Source organism: Equus caballus, chromosome 12 (genome assembly GCF_041296265.1).
Source record: "Equus caballus isolate H_3958 breed thoroughbred chromosome 12, TB-T2T, whole genome shotgun sequence".
In the NCBI taxonomy this organism is placed as follows: Eukaryota; Metazoa; Chordata; class Mammalia; order Perissodactyla; family Equidae; genus Equus; species Equus caballus.
In genome coordinates, this window is record NC_091695.1 from 16950897 (window position 1) to 16973579 (window position 22683).

Consider the following 22683-nt stretch of genomic DNA (forward strand, 5'->3'; position numbering starts at 1 on the left):
TCGTTATCTGAGCTGGGATGCTTATGCCTCACACTCATAGGTTGGTGTTGCTGTAAAGCAAAACCCAATCCAGCCCATGAACTCAGAATTATTGAGGAAGTCTCTCTCAGCAATCATTTTCAAGTCATTAAGTGAGGAAAAGAAATGTTATACTTAAGATAAAAATAGATGAATCTGCAAACCAGTGTTAATAATGGGTCAGTGATTGCTACAAGCGTGCTCTACAAATAAAATGACTTGTTATGGAATGAACCTGTTACTTCTTTCCCAAATACATTAAGATAAGTAAGTATAATCTGTGACTTCTTTATTAGTACTTTTTTTTTTCCTAAAGTGATACTAGAGTCTTCAATTTACAAGTGAGTTAGATTTAAACATGTGCTTCCACTGTCACAGATTTTTATGAATGATGACTGGCTTATTTACCCTACTGAGAAAAGCAGTCACTGAGGATATTATGAACCCAGACCTGAGATAAGAAAATAAAATTTCTTTTATTAAATTATTTTACTGATTGTAAAGGTAATCTATTCTTTTTGTAGAAAACTTAGATCAGAAAACTTTAAAAAGAAAAATACAAAACTTGACCTAAACCTGTAATTCAAATAAGTACTATTAGTCTTTAGTGTACTTTTTTCAGATACTTTTTTAATGTATATATGTTATTTTCAACAACTTAGATCATGGTACATAAACTGCTTTATATCTTGTGTTTTCCACTCAATATTGTACTGGAAGAATCTTTCCACACCATCAATTATTATTGCAAATAACTTCAATGTCTACCTGATATTTCATAATTATAATTCACTTAATTGTTCCTCTTTATGTAGACCTTTGGATTTTTTTCACTTTTTCATTATCATAAAAAAATGTGAAATACAACCTGTATGCGTAAGTTTTGTCCATCTTTTTTTTATCTAAAATAGATTCCCAAGCACAAGGAGCGTTGGACCAAGGGACATGACCAGTTATAAAGCCCTTATTATTTAGATTTCAACTTCTTTCCAAAATATTTTATATCAACACACACTCACCAGCACTGGGCAATATAATGTCGTAAACTTTGCCAACTTGCCAGTTAAAAGTATTTTACTGTTTTAAAATTGTATTTGATCACTTTGACTTTGATGACTTATGCATAGAGGATTTTTGAGATGTCTAATGTTTTTTTCTGAACAGTATCTTTTTATTAGTTTTGCCTTTATTTTTACAATGGTGTGAGCATACCTTTTTTTGTGAAAATGTTTGTATAATAATGGCTGTCTATTATAATGTTGCAAGTATTTTGTCCAGTGTGTTCCATATTTTTATGTAGTTGAATCCATTAGTTTTGTTCTGTATTTTATACCATTGCATTTTGCTGAAATGCTCCTTTCCATCTAGAGATTATATATATGTTGCTTTCTTTCTTTCTTGGAACAGGTATGTTTTATTTGAAGGCTTTAACACACACTATTCTTTTTTCCCTTTTCTCTTTCTCTTGTTTTGTTTTTTTTAGCGATGGTATGAATAAAGACTTACTTACCTTGAAAAACACCTATCCAGTTAATTAAAAATCTTTTAGGAATTACACATAACATTCTTTTAAATATTCATTAAAAATAACGTTCTTTTGAAATTTGACCATATGTGTTTCTTATTGAGCTTATCTGTGCTCATCAGTTTTATTTGTACTTTTAAAATACTAAATAGCCCTTAAATTTATTTATCAAGGCTAATATTTTTCTATTACCTGATATATTGATTTCTGCATTCAATCTTTTTCTGAATGGAAAATCACTCAATTTAGGGGGCTGAGAATAGCTGGAAACCCTGCCCTCTAAAGGCTCTCAGTCAATCATGAATGAAAATGTCACAATTTTCCATGGTATGTAGGCATACAACCTTGAAGGCTGGCATTTCTATATTAAGGACAATCAAACAACATAGAACAGTAATGTTCTCAGAGGGAAAATATTTCCTCCGAACACAATAAGGCTTAAACCCAGACAAAGATCAAAAGCCAGGATCATAAAGACCACAATCAGACCTCTCGACTGCTTCAGATTTACTCCACCCAAGTCTAATCACAAAGCATGGCCAAAGACATACTTTGAATTCAGGCCCAGCTGCATCTTAAAAACTGTTCTAATGATATTTATTAGTACCAATAAGTAATAAGGAATAAGTAAAAGTTGTCAGCTGCCATTTTTGCAAAGATTCCAAAAGGATTACTGACTAATCCTTTGAGAATTTGAAAAATCAGTGTATCAGCAGATCCCTACACTCAAAATATACTGAAACATTTCTCTAGATTAGTGAGGAAACAATTAAGGAAAAGGAACTATGACTAATTGCCTTCAGAGCACCATCTTGACAATAGCCCATGTGTTTGATTTGGTGGGTTAGACACAGGAGTTGTTACATTCATATATTCCTCAAATTTGAAGCAGACGTAACTTACCCAAGTATGCTTACTAAAAGCAGTTTTTTAGTGAGAGTCCGTGACTCATGGGCTAAAAATAAGCTGGAAGACAATAATAAGAAAACGTATGTTATGCTATCTGCACATGGAACTGTATAGATCTACATAATTAAGGAAGTGCACCATATACTCAGCATCTATCACAGTGCCAGATATACTCTAGGTCCTAATATGTATTTATTATATGAATGAATGAATAAAATATTGAATCTTCTCCGTGAAAAAGGCATAGAGTGGCTATATAATTGTTTTAAAAGATCCAATTTTATGCTGTCTGCAATAGACTCGGTTAAGGCTTAAAGACACACATAGGCTCAAAGTGAAGTGGTGGAAAAAGATATTCTACATAAACAGTAACCAAAAGAGAGCAGGAATGGTTATACTTACATCAGACAAAATACACTTTAAGACAAGAACCATCACAATAGACAAATACGGACTTTATATAATGATAAAAGAGTCAGTTCACCAGGAAGACATAATAATTAGAAACATATGTGCATCCAACATTGGAACACCTAAATATATTAAGCAAATATTAACAGGTCTGAAGTCAGAAACAGACAACAATGCAATAATAGTAGAAGACTTACACACTCCATTTTCAAGGATGGATAGAAACAGCCAGACAGAAAATGAGTAAGAGCACAATGGACTTGAACAACACTATAGACCAAATAGATCTAACAGACATGTACAAAACTTTCCATCCAACAGTAGCAGACTATACATTCTTCTCAAGTACACATAGAAGATTATGTAAGATAGAGCACATGTTAGGCCACAAAACTTGTCTTAAAAAATTTAAGAAGATTGAAATCATATAAAGTATCTTTCTGAACACAATGGAATGAAATTAGAAATCAAAGCAGAAGAAAAAAAGGTAAATTCACAAATACATGGAAATTAAACAACACACTCAGTTACAACCAAGGGATCAAAGAAGAAATCAAAAGGAGAATTAGAAAACATCTCAAAACAAACAAAAATTTAAAACACAACATACCAAAACCTATGGGATGTGGCAAAAGCAATACTAAGAAGGAAATTTATAGCAAAAAATATCTGCATTAAGAAAGAAGAAATATCTCAAAAAAACAACCTAACATTGTACTTCAAGAAATGAGAAAAAGAACAGAGTAAGTCCAAAGTTAGCAAAGGAAGGAATAATAAATATTAGAGCAGAAATAAATGAAATAGACTAGAACAACAACACAAAAAATCAATGAAACTACGAGGTTTTTTTGAAAGGAAAAAAAATTGACAAATGTTAGCTAGAATAATTGAGAAAAACAAAAGTAAACTCAAATAAATAAAATCAGAAATGAAAGAAGAGACATTACAACTGATGCCACAAAAAAAGACCCAAAAAAGATTGTGAGACTACTATCAACAATTTTATGCCAACAAACTGGATAACTTAGAAGAAATAGACAATTTCCTAGAAATATAAAATCTACCAAATCTGAATCATGAAGAAATACATAATCTGAACAGATTGATAAGGAGCAAAGAAATTAAATCAATAATCAAAAACTTCCCAACAACGAAGAGCCCAAGACGAGTTGGCTTCACTGGTGAATTCTACCAAACATTTAAAGAAGAATGGATGCTGATACCTCTCAAACTCTTACAAAAAATTAAAGAGAAAATAACACTTCCAAACTCATTTTGTAAGGCCAGTATTACTCTGTTAACAAAACTAAATAAAGACGCCACAAGAAAAGACCACTAGAGGTCAACATCCCTGATGAACATAAATGCAAAAACCCTCAACATAGTACCAGCAAACTGAATTTAACAGCACACCAAAAAGATCATACACCAAAACCAAGTGGGATTTATTCCTGGGATGCAAGGATGGTTCGACATACAAAAAGTAGCAAGTGTGATACACCACGTTAAGAGAATGAAAGATAAAAATTATATGATCATACCAATAGGTGCATAAAAATCATCTGACAAAATTCAATACCCTTTCATGATAAAAACTCTAAACAAACTGCAATCAGAAGGAAATAACCTCCACATAATAAAAGCCATATATGACAAGACCACAGATAACATCATACTCAACAAGTGAACAACTTTATTATTCAGCAACTCAACAAGTAAACAACTGAAAGCTTTTCTCTAAGACTAGAGACAAGAAAGGATTCCCACTTTCACCACTTCTATTCAACATAGTACTGGAAGCCCTGACCAGAGCAATTAGGCAATAAAAAGAAATAAAAGGCATCCAAATCAGAAAGGAAGAAGTAAATGTTTCTCTGTTTTCAGATGACATGGTTTTATATGTAGAAATCACTAAAGACTACAAAAAAACCCTGTTAGAATTAATAAACAATTCAGTAAAATATCAGGATATAAAATCAACATAAAAAAATTATTTGTATTCTATATACTAATAACAAACTATCCAAAAAGGAAATTAAGAGAACAATCTCATTTACAATACCATCAAAAAAATAAAATACTTAGAAATAAACTTAACTAAAAGGATGAAAGACTTGTAAACTGAAAACCACAAAGCATTGGTAAAAGAAAATAAAAAGGACACAAATACATGGAAAGATATCCCATGATCATAGATCGCAAGACTCAATATTTTCAACATGTCCATACTACTCAATGCAATCTACAGAATCAATACAATCCATATCAAAATCCCAATGACATTTTGCACAAAAAAAATAGAATAAAAAGATTCTAAAATTCATATGAAACCACAAAAGACCCCAAAGACCCAAAGCAATCCTAAGAAAAAAGACTGCTGGAGGCACCCCACTTCCTAATTTCAAACTATATTACAAAGCTATAGTAATTAAAACAGCATGGCACTGGAACAGAGACAGGCATATACACCAATGGAACAGAATAGAGAGCCGAGCAATAAACTGATGCATATACATATGGTCAATATATCTTTAAAAAGGGTACCAAGAATATACAATAGGGAAAGGTTGGTCTCTCTTCAACAAATGTTGCTGGGAAAACTGGAAATCCACATGCAAAAGAATGAAATTAGACCCTTATATTACATCATACACAAAAATCAACTCAACTCAACTAAAGACTTAAATTAAGACCTGAAACTGTACAGCTCTTAGAAGAAAACATAGGAGAAAAGCTCCATGACATTGGACTGGGCAGTGATTTCTTGCGTATGACACCAAAAGCAAAGTCAACAAAAGCAAAAATAGACACATGGGACTATATCAAACTAAAACACTTCTGTACAACAAAGGAAGCAACTGAGAGAGTGAAAAGTCAACCTATAGAATGGAAGAAAATAATTGCAAACCATATATTTGATGAGGGTCAATTTCCAAAATAAAAATAACTTGCACAACTCAACAGCAAAAATAGCCCAATTTTAAAAATGGACAAAGGACTTAAATGGAAATGTCTCCAAAAAAGATATACAAATGGCCAAAAAGTATATGAAAAGATGCTCAAAATCATTAATCATAAGGAAATGCAAATCAAAACTACAATAAGATATCACGTCACACCTGTTAAAATGATTATTACCAAAAAGACAAGAAATAACAAGTGTTGGCAAGGATGTAGAGAAAAGGCAACACTGTGCACTGTTGGTGGGAATGTAAATTGGCTCAGCCTTTATGAAAAACAATATGGAGGTTGCTCAAAAAATTAAAAATAGAACTACTGTATGATTCAGTAATCTCATTTCTGGGATTTATCCAAAAGGACTGAAATCGGGATCTCAAGGAATTATTTGCGCACCTATGTTCATTTCAGCATTATTCACAGTAGCCAAGATGTGGAAACGACCTAAATGTCCATTATGAATGGCTTAAAAATGTGGTATGTACATACATGGAATATTCAGCCTTAAAAAAAGAGGAAAGTCCCGCCATTGTGACAACATGGATGAATCTTCAAGTCTTTATTCTAAGTGTAATAAGTCAGTGATAGAAGGACAAATACCACATTATTCCACTTACATGAGCTATATAAAATAGTCAAACTCATAGAAGCAAAAATTAAAATAGCAGTTTCCAGGGGATTTGGGAAGAGGTCATGAGAATAATTGTTTTTAATGGATATGGAGTTTCAGTTTGGGAAGATGAAAAAAGTTCTGGGAGATGATTGGTGATGTTTGCACAACAATGTGAATGTACTCAATGCCACTGAACTGTACACTTAAAAATGATTAAAATGATAAATTTTATGTTATTTGTATTGTACCACAATAAAAAGAAAAAGTACCAAGGAAGAGGGACAGACTATGAGTGAGGTTGGCAGTAAACAGAGAGAAAAATTGTTAACTGTCGAGGATAGAGTTGAAAGCATGGATGTCCTTTCTGGTTCTGGACTACAGAAGCATGTCAATTTGGTTTAAAGGTTATGGTTGATAACAAAGAAAGATGATTCTTTGCAGGGTTCCAGCCAGCTCTTCATCGCCTCAGAAGCTGAGAGAGAAAAGATGGTAGTGGAGCCTCCTTTCTATAGCGTTTATATTCTCTAACTCTGGATGTCTTTATACATGAGTGCTTCGCTGAGTGTGATTTTCTCAATGGCTACTGTGTGAAAGCATAGTAAAGCACTTACTTTACTCTAAGTCCTCATGATTCTCTCTCTGTGGAGTAGAGAGAAAAACTATACTCCCCTGACTACATCACAAGAATCTGTCATCTAGGATCTCACCCCAAAGGAAATTGCTATGTCTATGAATTTTAAGTTACTAAATCTTTGATAGCTGGGAACCTTGCCATCCAAGTCTTCTCGGTCAGTCACTAATAAAAATGTGACAATCTCCCAGGGCAATCTGGCACATAACCTTGAAGACTAGCATTTCTATTCTCAGGACGACCTTATCATTCAGAACAGTCATGTTTTCGAGAGAAATCCATTCTCTCAACTCTGGCCTATGTCTAAAACCACTCTATATTCCTATGCCAGGCTCTCCAATGCCAAAATGAGCAACAAAGCCCTGTAATGAATCTTTCCAACTTACCTTACCCAAGTCTCATCCTAAACTATAGCTGGAGACATAAGTTTAACCAAAGCTCAACTGGATTTCTAAAACTGGCCTCTAATAATGTTTGTGGGTGCCAGGTGGGAGTAAATGAAAGACCTTGGCTGATGCTTCAGCAACGACTCCAACAGGGCCAATTACTAATCCTCTGAGTACTTGTGAGGTCAATGCATTACCAAATCCTTCACTTCCAGAAAGTCTATTTAAACATTTCTCTAGAGTAAATGAAGAAAAATTACAAAGAAGGATCTTTAAGTCCGTGTACCGACAAGCTGAAGATTTGTTTGGGAGACACTGTTCCCAAGCCTAGTCGGTTAGAAGGAGGGCTTAAATCAGGAATAAAAGGAATTCTCTCCACACTGTTCATGGGCTTTTTGGAAACAAAAATTTGGCAGAATTTATTTAAGAAAACAATGTCCAATCAAGTGGATTCAATTCATTTATATATTTCGTAGTTGCATACACTAACTTTTCCTGACTTGAAGAACATTGTTTTTAATTTGGATTGGATAGAGTCCTAAGAGATCTGAAAAAAAAAATATGTTTTGAAGATATATTTACACCTTCACAGGAAACCAGGAAAGTGAGTAGAAATTAAATCCTAGAGCTATCACCATTTCTTGACTGATAATGGGAACCAAAATAACGTAAAATGTTCAAGATTGGGAAAGTTGTCTAGAGAGATAAAAAATTCAGTGTCTCACTTGGCAGCTCTTGGAGTCTATTTGTGGCTGTGGTGCATATGCCCTGAGGGGAAGAAAGCAATGACTGGGCTTAATCTGAAAACTGAGGAATCCACAATCAACTAGATCCAGGTCAGTGAGAATTAAATCTTTCTCCTGATTTTATTTAGATTAACTTAATTTAGCCAATTTATTTTCACTGAAATAGGTTTTGTAGTTATATTCTATGAATTGAAGGTTAATCTTTTTCCCTAAAAATGAATTTGCACACAATGACACAAAAATATCAATGGAAAACACTATCTGTAATGTTACCAAACAAAACGCTGTTGAGAACTATTAAAGTCACTTTTCCAACATTGTGGTTAACATTTATGTCTCACCAAGAAGATTGATTCTGTGGATTTCTGCTTGTAATGATTTGAAATTCTTTCCCCCTTTCATGACCTCCATGTTGCCACGTTGAAGTTAGAATTTGTGAATTAAATCTATTAAAAATGACTAAACTTAGTCACCATCTATTGCAGCCATGGATAGAGAAGAAGCAACTCAGAGACTGAGCTTTCCTGAAAACTAAAGCTATCTTTCCTCTCCTTTATTGAAGCTGAAAGATCACGATGCTGAATTCTGTGTTCAGAAATTTTTGAAGAAAAATATGTGCTTATGTTTCTTCGCAGGGATTGGAGAAAAAAGAAAAATAAGGGGAGAGGAACAAAATATCTTAGATCTTTTGTAACAACAACGTGTACTCACTCTTGAAAGTCTATGTACAGATCCTTCCAAAAATAGATATACATATATTCTTGTATATATTCAATATTTCCACTAGTTAGCAATGAAAACTTCAAGTTCATCTTAATTGATTAAACTTATGCCAAAAGGGAAAACTGTATTACCTTAGGTGACCCTAACATTTCAGTCTTGTCAGTAGGAAACTCAGGGAGAATTCATGACATTTAATTCCAGTTTTAAAAGGTCAGTAGAGTAATATATCTAATCCAGAGCACCTTTGTACATGTGATGAAATAAGAACTGCACAGAGAATTCATTTAAGAAACATTGGGAACATTTCAGGGAAATTCATACCGCTTACATGTCCACATTCAAAGATGTGGAAAGAGAGAGTATGAAAGAGTCATGTCAAGCCACACACAACATCTGGGGCTGTTGAGTGAATGCTGCTCAAAGAGCTGTTCTAAAGATAGTTCCTTGGCATTTTGAGGGGAAAAAAACTCCATCGGCAGCTCTGTCTCTGTCTGTCTGTGCAGGTGCATTCACTTGACAGAAAGGAATAACAGTTCAAAGAACACAGCTGGTATAAATATAGTAAGGCTTGGTACTTTCATATCTGATACACAGATGACTTTTAAAAGAATATTGTTTAGGGCCAGCCCAGTGGCGCAGCGGTTAAGTTTGCACTTTCCGCTTCTCAGCGACCCGGGGTTCGCCGGTTCAGATCCCGGGTGCAGACGTGGCACCGCTTGGCAAGCCATGCTGTGGTAGGCATCCCACATATAAAAGTAGAGGAAGATGGGCATGGATGTTATCTCAGGACCAGTCTTCCTCAGCAAAAAGAGGAGGATTGGCAGCAGTTAGCTTAGGGCTAATCTTCCTTGGGAAAAAAAAAAGAATATTGTGATCATATACTTACAGGTATTCATGCCAATAGACAAGAATAACTTGAAAATAAATGTTATTGGTGAAATTTGTCCACAAAAGTGATATATAGCCATCTGTGAGACTTTTAGATCAAGAAACTTTGGAAGTCAACCATAAGTCAACATTTGTAATAACACCTTGCTTGTATTCTGGTGTTAGTAAGGTATAGCCACTATCCAATTAATAGGAATAAGGAAAATTTAACCTCCTTCCTTTCTGCTTTACAACTATCTGCAAAATGGCAGTGAGTGGAAGGTCCAGTCACAGAGACCAGGACTCAGGAGATGATGGAATATTTTAAACGGAATTAAAAATATCATCACTTAGAAATACTATGATCTTTCCAGATGGATCATTTGCTTACAACCCAAGCTGAATCAATGGAAAACATGAACAATGTAACAGAATTCATCCTGCTGGGTCTGACCCAGAATCCAGAACTGCAGAAAGTCTTATTTGCTGTGTTTTTAATCCTCTACTTGATCACATTGTCAGGTAACCTGCTCATCTCAGTCACCATCTTCATCAGCCCAGCCCTGGGCTCACCCATGTACTTTTTTCTGTCCTGTTTGTCCATTATAGATGGTTTATACTCTTCTTCCATAGCACCCAAAATGATCTTTGACTTGATCTCTGAGAAGAGCACCATATCCTTGAATGGCTGCATGACTCAGCTCTTTGCTGAACATTTCTTTGCTGGAACTGAGATCATCGTGTTAATTGTCATGGCCTATGACCGCTATGTAGCCATCTGTAAGCCCTTGCACTATATGACCGTCATGAAGAGACCTGTGTGTGGTTTCCTGGTGGGAATGGCTGTAGTTTTAGGGTTTCTTCATGGAGGGATCCAGATTTTGTTCATGATCCAGTTACCATTCTGTGGCCCCAATGTCATTGACCATTTTATGTGTGATATAATACCTCTTCTGGAGCTGGCCTGCACAGACACTCACACTTTGGGGCCTCTGATTGCTGCCAACAGTGGGTCTCTCTGTTTGATCATTTTTTCTATGCTGGTTATTTCCTATGTCCTCATCCTATGCTCCCTGAGGACACATAGCTCTGAAGGGCGTCACAAAGCCCTATCTACTTGTGCCTCTCATGTCACTGTTGTCATCTTATTCTTTGTACCTTGTTCATTTCTGTACCTAAGACCCGTGACCTCCTTCCCTGCTGACAAAGCTGTGACTGTGTTTTGCACCATAGGAACTCCTATGTTGAACCCTTTGATCTACACCCTCAGAAATACAGAAATGAAAAATGTCATGAAGAAACTCTGGGGGCAAATAATGAAAACTGGAGCTAAATAAATCTTGTGGTTGGAGTATCTAGGCAAAAAAAATCTAGTGATCTTTTATAGAGATTTATCCTCCTCCTTAGTTCGTTAAACTTGGGACAGTCAATTATCCTGCCTGGATCAGTTTCCTTCAGGAGCCCACATGTTGTGGACAGGGCTGACATATCCATTATGGCACAGTGGGCACAGTGCGCAGGGCCTATGATAGTTTTAGGAGCCCTTGAAATATGTCAATTTCTTTTAAAATAAGAATAAAAAATGAATGTAACCCAACTTGGAGAACAGTGGTCTTTACACCAATGCAGCCATAAAATATAATTTTTATTACCTTTATAGAGGAAAGAATCCATGAGGACAAATGTATGAAAGGCCCACAAAAGGCATAGCATTGCCCTGATTTTGGGTATGAAACAGATCAACAGCAATATTCTTGAACACTCTTTGTACCCAGCACTACAGTTAGAATGGAGTTTTATTTTAAAAGAGGAAAAACAATTAAATATGGAAAAAGTGTAGAACAGTAGGAAAAGAGGCTTCAAAAAGCACTTTTAATCAAAATATACTTCTTATCTTCCTAAGTTTAAGAGGTTTTTATATGTCCTCCCATAACAAGAATAAAAAATTTTTTACTTATTACAATCTGAAGAAGAGTGCATTTGCATGCTAAGGTGCTTTCAAAAAATTACATCTCCACCACTCTCTGTAGCATACAATTGTCTACAAAAAGAATTAGAATTAGAATTGGCTGGTGCAAAGGAAACATAATTGAGAGTTAAGGCAGAAAGTATTTGTACATTAAAGGCTTGTCTTAGACACAAAGGAAAAGAAGACTTTGGAAACAAAACAACTGTTTTAGAAAATCGCTAGTGATGTAAGAACAAGTTTATGCCATTAAGTTGGACTTGATCACAAATCTGGATTATAGAAAAGAAACCATATCATGAACATAATGAAATTCTAAGAGCTTCGGAAATAGAAGGTTTGAAGTCAGGCATTAAGAGCTTTGGATCAAATAGTCTTGATTTTGCATCTTGTCTTCAGCTTTAATTAGCCTTGTAAATGTAAGCAAGTTGCTACACCTCTACACCTGCTTTTGTGTTTCTTTTTCAAAGATCAGCACCTGAGCTAACAACTGTTGCCAATCTTCTTTTTTTTCTTCTTCTTTCTCCCCAAAGAGGCCCCAGTACATAGTTGTGTATTCTAGTTGTGAGTGCCTCTGGTTGTGCTATACGGACGCTGCCTCAGTGTGGCCTGATGAGCAGTGCCATGTCTGCGCCCAGGATTCAAACCAGTGAAACCCTAGACCACTGAAGCAGAGCGTGTGAACTTAACCACTCAGCCATGGGGCCAGCCCCTCTCTACCTGTTTCTTAATCCGTAAAAGGGAAATAAAATTACATACATCCTTATGTTGTAAGAATTAAGCAATTTAAATTGAAAAAATTAGTTAGCTGAAAGATAGTGAAAATTTCTGAGATGCTGTATAGCTGTCAGAGATGTTGTCAGGGCATAAGGTATTCTGGGGACTGCAGTTCCTAACAGAGGAGACCAAGGACACTGCTGCTGTCTTTCATTAACCATGATCACAGAAGGCCCAAACATGTGACTCAGCCTCACTTCACTTCAAAATATGTCATAAATGGCATCCACTGACAAGCAGGAACAGCATAATGGTGAGTAATTACCTCAGCAAGGAAACTTAACGGGGTCAATGAGCAGGTCCCTGGACACTAAGAGCTAGCCCATCACCAGCTATGTATTCTGGGATTAAAATGCCTTTAAATATCTCTGTAGATACAAATGGGAGAGCTGGTTGGAGCAACTGAGAGATGCCTAAGTAGAACTAATTTCAAAAGCTCTCACTAATGGTGGATTCTGTCTTGTCCAGTCCTCCAGAATAAGGAGGAAAAGGGAAAACCCGGTGCTGAGACTAAAAGACCTTCCTCTGTATAGAGTTTGTGATTCTTGAGGAAGAGCTCAGAAATCTCTTTTCAGGAGAAGATTTCTCACCCAGGGATTTTAATATCATGTGATGCTGACATTTCTCATGCTCTCAGAACTTATATAGGTTAGATCTCACTATATACAAAGACCTTTAAAAATAGATGTTTTGCCATAAATTATGTGTGACCATCTTGTAAATATATGCAAGCAATGGTAGGTTTAAAAAATCCAATTTATCTTTTAAAGATCTAGTTCTTGTTCCCAAGAAAAATGGAATGAAAAAGGACAGTGTAAAAATAAGGAGAGGAGAAGGTAGAGTAAGATAGCTAATGTTAATTGAGCACTTTTCGTGGCTAAAGTGTTGACCTAAGCACTCACTTTACATCTTTTGGACGCAATTGTTTTACGACCCTAATTTCTTTCTGTCCTTGATTTATTTGAATCCCCAAACTACGGAACTTACTTCTGTCTAAAGCATTTCATTATTTGAACATAATGGTGACTCTACCCATAAGCTAAGGTGTAAGCATTAATAAAACAATGTTAGTAAAATTAATTATGACAGCTTTTTTTATTGAGTATTTACTATGTGCAAAGTCCTTTATACTCTTTCTGTTATTTAATTCTCAGTACAGCTCAATTAAGTGCAGTAATGTGGATGTTCTCATTTCATAAATTAGGAAACCAAGGGATAGAGTGGTCCATTGCATTGCTCAAGATCAGTTAGCTAACACTTAGCTGAGTCAAAATTCAAATCTGAGCTTGTCTGACCTAAACTCTTTGTGCTTTATGAAACCCATTTTGTATCCCCTTAAGGTAAACAGACAACAAGTTAAATTTCTTACATTTCTTTCTAATCTTTGAAATTCTCTCCTTGAAACCCTTTGGCCTTCATTGTTTGAAAGAATTTGAAGGTAGACTTGCTTTCATAGATAGGCCAGGCTGAAAATGTCTGAGTCTGCAAAGAATCAGCTGGTGACCAGTTGGTAACTTATAACTCTGTAAGTGTTTTGAGTTCCACATAACAGGAAATTTCTTTGAAATTATTGTCTTCTCCATCTACACTGGTTTGTACATAAAGAAGTACTTTGTGGCTTATATAGTATTACTTTCCTCTGATAAATTTAAAAAAAAACCAAATATGTTTCCTACGAATGTGTGTTCATCCTATGATTGTCCATTAAAACAAAACAAAACAAAACAAGAAAACTCAACTTGAGGGAGGGGAGTTCAAGAGAGGCGAAAAACTATTTTTTCAAGTAGCTTGCCAGTAGCCGTATAACAATGAGTTGCAGAATAAAAATCTCAAATATGTCTTCCTTTTTGATTTCACATGTGTATTTTCAACAGTGCTTAAAATTCAGAGGCTTACATTATTTCCAGCTTCTGTTCTTCTGTTTTCCTTTTCCCACTGGCAGGCAAGGGAGCTACCATTTATTAGGCTCCCATCAACCTGTCAGACACTATGCTCTTCTTACACATTTGTGTCTCATAACACACATATATGTATGTATAAGGGCATACATTAATGAATAAATGCCCACTTTTGGACAAATAAACTGAGGATCAGAAAAGTTTACTGTGTAAGATGCCTTGTAAGCTCAACAAAAAAAGTAATTTAGCCCCTGAGAGTAACTTTTAAGATGGTTGAGGTTTAACCAAGTTTATAGAAGAAGCTGAAGGAGGAGGTGGAGGAGGAGAAAAAGATGATGACATCTAAAAGCATATCTACCAAAATGTTGATAGTGACTATCTCTAGGTAGTGTGCTTATAGGTGGGTTTACACACACACACACACACACACACATCTTTATTTTCTTATGTATTTCCCATCTTTTTCTAAATTTTAAAATAGATACATGTTTTGAGGGAAAAATATTTTACATAGTGTCCAAAAGGGAAACACTATTACCTTTGTAAACAAAATTAGTAATAATTTTTAAATTATATGGAAAACTTCTGGTGACATTTACTCATGTCTTTTTTCTAGCAGGTTGAATTTTTTTAAAAATTAAGCAGCATTCATAAGTTAGTTGAACCATTATTAATCACGATTTGGAAAAGAAACAAGGGGGCACTAAGATCAGTCCTTTATGACATTTGATGTTTTAACTGCACCAGAAATAAAGGTGCATTTCAAGTTTCAACTAAAGTAAGAACGCTTTTCTATAAGCCTCTTGAGATAAAATTGTGGCAAGCTGGCAAAAAGATAGGCTATTTTTTAGCGAGCCTCATTATGATCTTTTTCTTAGTTGATTGGAAAATCATCTCTATTATACTTTTATTGTCTAACAGGAGAAATGAATATATATAGAATTCAAGGTCTCAGTTATACCTAGCTATAGACTGTCAAACTACGACAAAGTGAAAGAAGACAATATTTATTTTGCCTGAGAACTCTATAACTGTTGTTTTTGTCATACATAGAAGTTTGGACCTAAAATAATAATTATTTCTTGATGATCTCCTGAACTTAGGAGTTTTGGGAGAGTAATTTTGAATAGTCGTAGTAAAGAAATTGCTTTTCACGTTAATTTTTAGTTGTTTTTTTCTTAGTGTAAAAAGTCGATATGTTGCAACATGGTGAATTACAGATTAACTGTCAATCAAAGGATAAGTTTATTATATATTATGGGAGCCTAGACTCTTAAAGGGTGAAGCCTCAAAAGGGATATGGTCAGAATTTGTAAAACCAGGAAAAGAATGGAATGAACATGCGTGTATGTTTCAGATTCCAAAGCACTAGCATTCCTGGAATTTGAAACAGAAAGAGTTAGAAAATATACAAGTAAATACAACTTTGTATCATTGGCCAAAAAATAAACCACCCTACGCTAAATGAAGCATATATTTCAAACTTAGGAGAGATAGAAAAGCAAAAGAAAACAGCCTCTGTGTGGAAGGTTAGGAAAGACTTGAAGTATGTATACAATAATATCAAGTAAAACATATTGGGTGTATATGTGCAACACGCTGGGTTAAGACCTTTACGTAGATTATCTAATTTCATTCTCACAATAACACTGTAAACACCTATTATGCTTGTCTTTGTCTTTATCTTAAAGAAAGGCAGCACGGGCTTATAGAGGTTTGGTCATTTACTCAAGGTCATGCCATGAGTAAGCATGGGAAATAAGGTAAGCTCAGGCTGATCTGTCTCCAGAGCCAGGTCTTACCCTCTCTGCCACAGTGTAGCAGCCATACTGCTGATGTCATAAAGGGTGATGAGAAGCAATGAAAGCCAGGCCTAGATGCACAGACTGCTAAACATAGCTAAGCATGAAGTTATTTGTCTTAAGTTGCATTTTGTGTTACATTTCTACTACTCAATTATCAAACAGACTCAATATATCAACATGAATTGCTATTTAAACATCTGGATGATGGATCAAAAATAACTGTTTCTGAATTTTGGTTTAGGTACTTCAAAGCTAGATCACTTTGATTATAAATTAACCACACCAGGAGACACAATTTCCTCATTTCTAAAAGAGGGAGAATAATCATTCATGCCATATATAGTTCACATAGTTGTTTTATAATCAAATTATGCAATTCAAGTAAAAAGACTAAGTAAACTATAAAAGTCTTTGAAGGTGAAGGAATGGATAAGATGGAATAAGATAATATATGATAAAAAATAAACATGTTTGTTCCACTTACAGAAATAAAGTCATTTTTATTTCCTACTTTACTGCTTATAGTCCATCTGCAATTTCTTACTGTGTGAAGAGCTTTCTCATGGCGTTTTTTACCTCTTCATTTCTCAGAGTATAAATGAGTGGATTCAACATAGGTGTCTGAGTACCATAAAATACTGCCATGTTGGCTATAATTAACAAGACAGGAAACAATAAGTGTTGGAGAGGCTGTGGAGAGAAGGGAACCCTCATAAACTGCTGGTAGGAGTGTGAACTGGTGCAGCTGCTGTGGGAAACAGTATGGAGAGTCCTCAAAAAATTAAGAATAAATCTACCATATGATCCAGCTATTCCATGGCTGGGTATTCTTCCAAAGAGCATGAAAACATGAATGCATACAGCTACATGCACCTCCTTCTTCACTGCAGCATTATTCACAATAGCCAAGACTTTGAAGCAACCTAGGTGCCCATCAAGGGATGAATGGATATAGAAGATGTGGTATATACACACAATGGAATACTACTCAGCCATATGAAATGATGAAATCCAGCCATTTGTGAAAACATGGATGGACCTCGAGGGTATTATGCTAAGTGAAATAAGTCAGAGGGAGAAAGCCAAATACCATATGAAATCACTCATAAGTAGAAGATAAAAACAATGATAAACAAACACACAGAAACAGAGATTGGATTGGTGGTTACCAGAGGGGAAAAGTGGAGGGAGGAGGGCAAATGGGGTGATTAAGCACATATGTGTGTTGATGGATGGTAATTAGCCTTTGGATGGTGAACCTGATGTAATCTACACAGAAATAAAAATATAACAATGTATACCTGAAATTTATATAAAGTTATAAATCAATGCTACTGCAATAAAAAAAGAAAAAGAAATTTTTTAAAAAATATTTAAAAATACAGAGACATCAGCAACAGATCACAGTGAGCTGTTCCCTTCGTCTCTCCCTTTTTTGAACTACAACTTAATGGACACTCACTGACCAATGGAGGAAGCCCACACAGTACAACAGGATGCCTGAGAGACACACACAGCTATACATCTGAGGGTGGATGGACTGGCCCCCAAGGAAGTGGCAAAAATATGTGAGCACACCCTGCTCTCTGTGGTAGCCCTGTGCGTGCACACAAACACTTTCCAACATGGTGCAAGCACCTGGAATGTGGGAACACACAGCAGGGTGACCATAAGAGGAGGAGGCAGTAACCCTTAAACCATGGTCGCTCTCCCAGTGGAGAGAGGGAGCCCACCACACCCCTGTGCCATAAAGGGGCAACAAGGGTCCCATCAAGGAAGCCACGCCAACCAAGCTCAGCAGCCCTGTGGACTGTGGATCATATACAGGGACCTTAGCAGATTTCCACCTTGGGGCAAACACTTCTCAGACACGCACAGTACTCACAGTGCAGCTGTGCTCCCAAAGAGGGTACAGGTTGGGGAGGCAGCAGGAATAGGTGTGGCAGTTTTTTTCCTAAAGATTTTATTTTTCGTTTTTCACCTCAAAGCCCCCTGATACATAGTTGTATATTTTTAGTTGTGGGTCCTTCTAGTTGTGGCATGTGGGATGCTGCCTCAGCATGACTTGATGAGTGGTACCATGTCCATGCCCAGGATCTGGACCAGTGAAACCCTGGGCCGCTGAAGCGGAGCACGTGAACTTAACCACTCAGCCCCAGGCTGGTCTCAGGCACAGCAGTTTTGAACTCACAAGCGCTGACTTTCCTGGCAGGGAGGGGGAGCCCACCATGCCCCAGGGCCATCAAGGAGCAGCCATAGCTCAGGTCTCAGCGAGGAAGCCCCACCAACCAAGCACAGAGACCCCACAGACTGCAGATCGTAAACAGGGAACTCAGTAGATTTCTGTGCTGGGGCAAACACTTCCCAGGCTCGCACACATGCTCACGGTGCAGCTGTGCTCCCAAAGACAGAACATGTCCTGGACACCTGCAGGAATTGATGCAGTAGCTTTGAGCCCACTGGTTATCACTTTCTGGTGGGTAGGGGGAGCTCAGAGCACCCCTGTGGCACCAGAGAGAGGCCCTAGCCTAGGGAGGAAGCCCCGCCCACCAAGGACAGTCCACACAAGTCCCTGAACACATCCCAGGCTGGGGCAAGCACCCATAATACCCCCACAGCTTCCAGCAGACCAGGTGGGGCCAGAAACACTGTTCCTGCTCCCCCCCCCCACCGGTGGGGAATACCACAAATGCTCAACAAAAGATTAGTTCATCAAACAAAGAGAAACTGCAGCAACAATTCAGACCAGAAGGAAAATGGCAATTCTCCAGAAACCAACACTGAAGACACAGAAATATACAAGCTAAATGACAAAGAATTCAAAATATCCATCATAAGGAAACTCACTGACTTACAAGGAAACACAGAGAGACATCCAACAGTATGGAGATTCCTGAACAAACTAAAACTACAAATACTGTATGACCCAGCTATCCCACTACTGGGTGTCTACCCAAACAATTTGAAATCAACAATCCAAAGTAACATATATACCCCTATGTTCATTGCAGCACTATTCACAATAGCCAAGACATGGAAACAATCCAAGTGTCCATTGAGCAATGATTGGGTAAAGAAGATGTGGTATATATATATAGTGAAATACTACTCAGCCAGAAAAAATACACATTCATTCCATATGCAACAACATGGATGGACCTGGAGGGAATTATGCTAAGCGAAATAAGCCAGGCTGAGAAACACAAACACCATGTGATTTCACTTATATGTGGAATATAAACAAACACAGGGACAAAGAAAATAGTTCAGTGGTTACCAGGGGAAGGGGTTTGGAGGTGGGCACAGGGAGTGAAGGGGAGCACTTATGTGGCGACAGACAAGAAATAATGTACAACTGAAATTTCACAATGATGTAAACTATTATGAATCTCAATTTAAAAAATAAAAATAAAAGTAAAATAAATAAAATTAAATTAAAAATAAATAAATAAAATAAGCAGAGCTGGTGATACACTTGAGTGAGGTATCTACGACTATCTGGAACCAGTAAAACTATCCAACTAATCCACAGATTTGTAGGCAATAATAAATGCTTATTAAATTAAAAAAATACTGCCATATTTTTGTCTATGGATAAAGTAGACATTAGGTGTATGTAATCAAATATACAGGGCACAAAGAACAAGGCAACAACAGTGAAGCAGGCCCCACAGGTGGAGAGGGATTTGCAGCTCCCTTCTGCACTGTGGGGCCTCAAGGAGCACAGGATGACAATGTAGGAGGCAGCCAGCATGAGGAAGTTCAACAGGCAGATGACACCACTGTTGGCAACAAACAGCAAACTGATGACATGTGTGTTGGTGCAGGAGAATTCCAGCAAGGGATACAAGTCACAGACAGTGATTGATCACATTGACCCACAGAATGGCAATTGAAGGACCAAGAGGAGCTGAACCAAAGAACGCAGGAAGCTCCCCAGCCAAGCCACCCCCACCAGCAGGGCAAAGAGATGCCTGGTCATGATGATAGTGTAGTGCAGGGGCTTGCACATGGCCGTATAGCAGTCATAGGCCATCGCTGTGAGCAGAATGATCTCAACACCTGCCAAAACATGAGCTCCAAAGAAGTGAGCCATGCAGCCCCCATAAGAGATGGCTCTCCCCTCATACAAGGAGTCAGCAATGATTTGGGGGGTCAAAGAGGAAGAATAACAGGTGTTAACAAAGGACAAGTTGTCCAGGAAAAAAATACCTGGCAGAATCCAGGATGGGACTGGAGGTGACGGTCACCACAATGAGCATGTTTCTACAAACTGTGACCCCAGAGATGATCAGAAAGACCACAAAGAGAATTCTCAGTACCTCTGGGTTCTCTGAGAGTCTCAGCATGAAAAATTCTGTGACATTGTGTGGTATTTCCATAGAGGCCGAAAACACTGATAAGGCAGGTACAGTATTGCCTGTAAAGTCAAGAGAGAAACATAATTATAACAGAACTAATTCCGGGGGTAAAATGTTGCAAGATTTCCTTTAGTTACACCCACTTCCCTCTGTCCCTCTTAACCCTTTCTGTTCCAAAATTCTTGTATCAATTCATTCTGTTAACCACAAAATGTGAGCATACGTCTATCTGTTAACTTCAGCATCACTGGGCACTAGATACGTAAGTTATTACACAAAAATAACTTAATTATCTAAATTTTAATTTCTGTTGTTGCTACTGAAATTGAACATTAGGCAGATATCGATTTTCTAACCCAATTGGAGCACATCTCTGAAAAATTTCAGCATGGTGCCACATAGATACAATGATACTTGAGAAAACCATGAATGTTGAGGATTTCCTGAAATTTCTGCATGTGTAGTGCGTACCCTTTGAATTAAATATTTCTCTGTGGACTTTGCAATGAGGTTTGCTGTGCTTTCTGTCAGTTTTTCCAATAACACAAATTTATGTAAAACAAACTGAAACAGAATTCAGAGAAACTGACTTGGTTGCAGCTGGAGACTTGCCCAATTTCTCCATTGCTCTCCTTGCTCATTTACTCCCGCTCCATGTCCGTGCTGTGGACAGCATCAGATCTAGGAAGCCAGCTTAAATTACTATTCCCTTTTGCTTTCCCTGGGCTTGGGAAATACTTCTAGTTAAAGGGTACTAGTCCTTCTGTAGTCTACAGGGAGAAGTTAAAGTTAAAAAAGAAAAAGTAAAAAAGTTTGGTGAGCATCAGTGAAAGATTCTATTAAATGATTATTCACCTATTCTCTACATAAAGGAAACTATGGAGGCATCGAGAACGGATGCCTTGTCTTAATCAGCAATAAATTATAATCTCATCTGGCAGACTATTCCTATTCACCCTTTATCTCCTAATGCCATTAAGGAAATGCCTGTGCCTTAGTTAGTGATTAATTTAAAAACTGTCACTAACCCAACCCAACAACAACCTATTTTTCTCCAGGAAACATAGACCTTCTTAAACTAGCTAAATCTTCCAACTTGCCGAAGAAATGATGGTCAGTATGATAAGAATTAAAGGAGAATCATTAAGCATCAGCAGAAGAAGGGACGCTCAGATACAAGAAACACTGGAGAGAAGATTCCTGTGTTGATCAGGAAGCTGCCCCCTTTTTTTCACTCCAAGTTTTACCACAAGAAGGCAAATACAGCTTCTGCAAATGAGAAGTCTGATGGGGACCCTTTCAGAGTAGAACATTTTGTCCAAGAGCACAGACAGCAGTAACAAGAGCAAACACCCATGTAGCACTTAGTCTTTGCCAAGCACTGTCCTGGCTGCTTCACATACATCAGTTCATTCAATCCTCACATCATCCCCATGAGGTAGATTACTGTTTTTACCTTCATTTTACAGAAGAAGAAAGTGAGACACACATTTAGCAATTTACAGAGGCATATTCAGCTAATAAATGGCAGAATTAGGGTTTGCATCCAGGAGGCCTTGCTAGAAGGTCTGTGGGCTTTGCTGTACTATACTGTCACTTAAACTCATCTGACTTTGAATCCCTCCTCTGCCATTTATTGGCTGTGTAATCATGGAGAACTTCTCAAAACTCCAATGTTCTTATCTATAAAATAAAAATAAGAGTACTGCTCTACCCTCAGGTTGTAGAGAAGAGCAAATGAAAACAGTACACATGAAGTGTTCATATAGACCCTGGATGTGATAAACATGCAATAAATGGCATCTCTGATATCACCATCATCAACACCATGGACAACAAATTGTTCGTGTGGCTTAAGGAGTCAAGGACCTAAGTGTATGCATTCAAGTCTAAGCAGGTATCAATATGGGTGTAATTTTATTACAAATGTGAAAGATTCCCTCATAGTGATTCTGATACAGAATACAAGAGAGTATAGAAAATACAGTCAATATGAACAGCATACAATTTAGCCAAAAATGAATGTATATATCCCAAAATAAAAATATTAAGCTGATTCATCTCTTGATTTAGATTTGTGGGAGTGCAA

General features: G+C 36.9%; 2 protein-coding genes and 1 pseudogene across 2 annotated transcripts in view; 1 reads left to right on the forward strand and 2 right to left on the reverse strand.

The window, feature by feature from the left end:
• OR4A47L (olfactory receptor family 4 subfamily A member 47L) overlaps positions 1-20653 on the reverse strand; it is a 95281-nt gene extending 74628 nt beyond the window's left edge. Inside the window, exon 1 of the mRNA XM_070228564.1 lies at positions 20556-20653. The gene's annotated coding sequence lies outside the window, so the exon portion shown is untranslated. The remainder of the gene's footprint in view (positions 1-20555) is intronic.
• Positions 10162-11124, forward strand: OR4C204 (olfactory receptor family 4 subfamily C member 204). The gene is given in 1 exon segment (NM_001391225.1): positions 10162-11124. A coding segment is annotated over 1 exon segment (963 nt).
• OR4C293P (olfactory receptor family 4 subfamily C member 293, pseudogene) lies at positions 19796-20615 on the reverse strand (annotated as a pseudogene).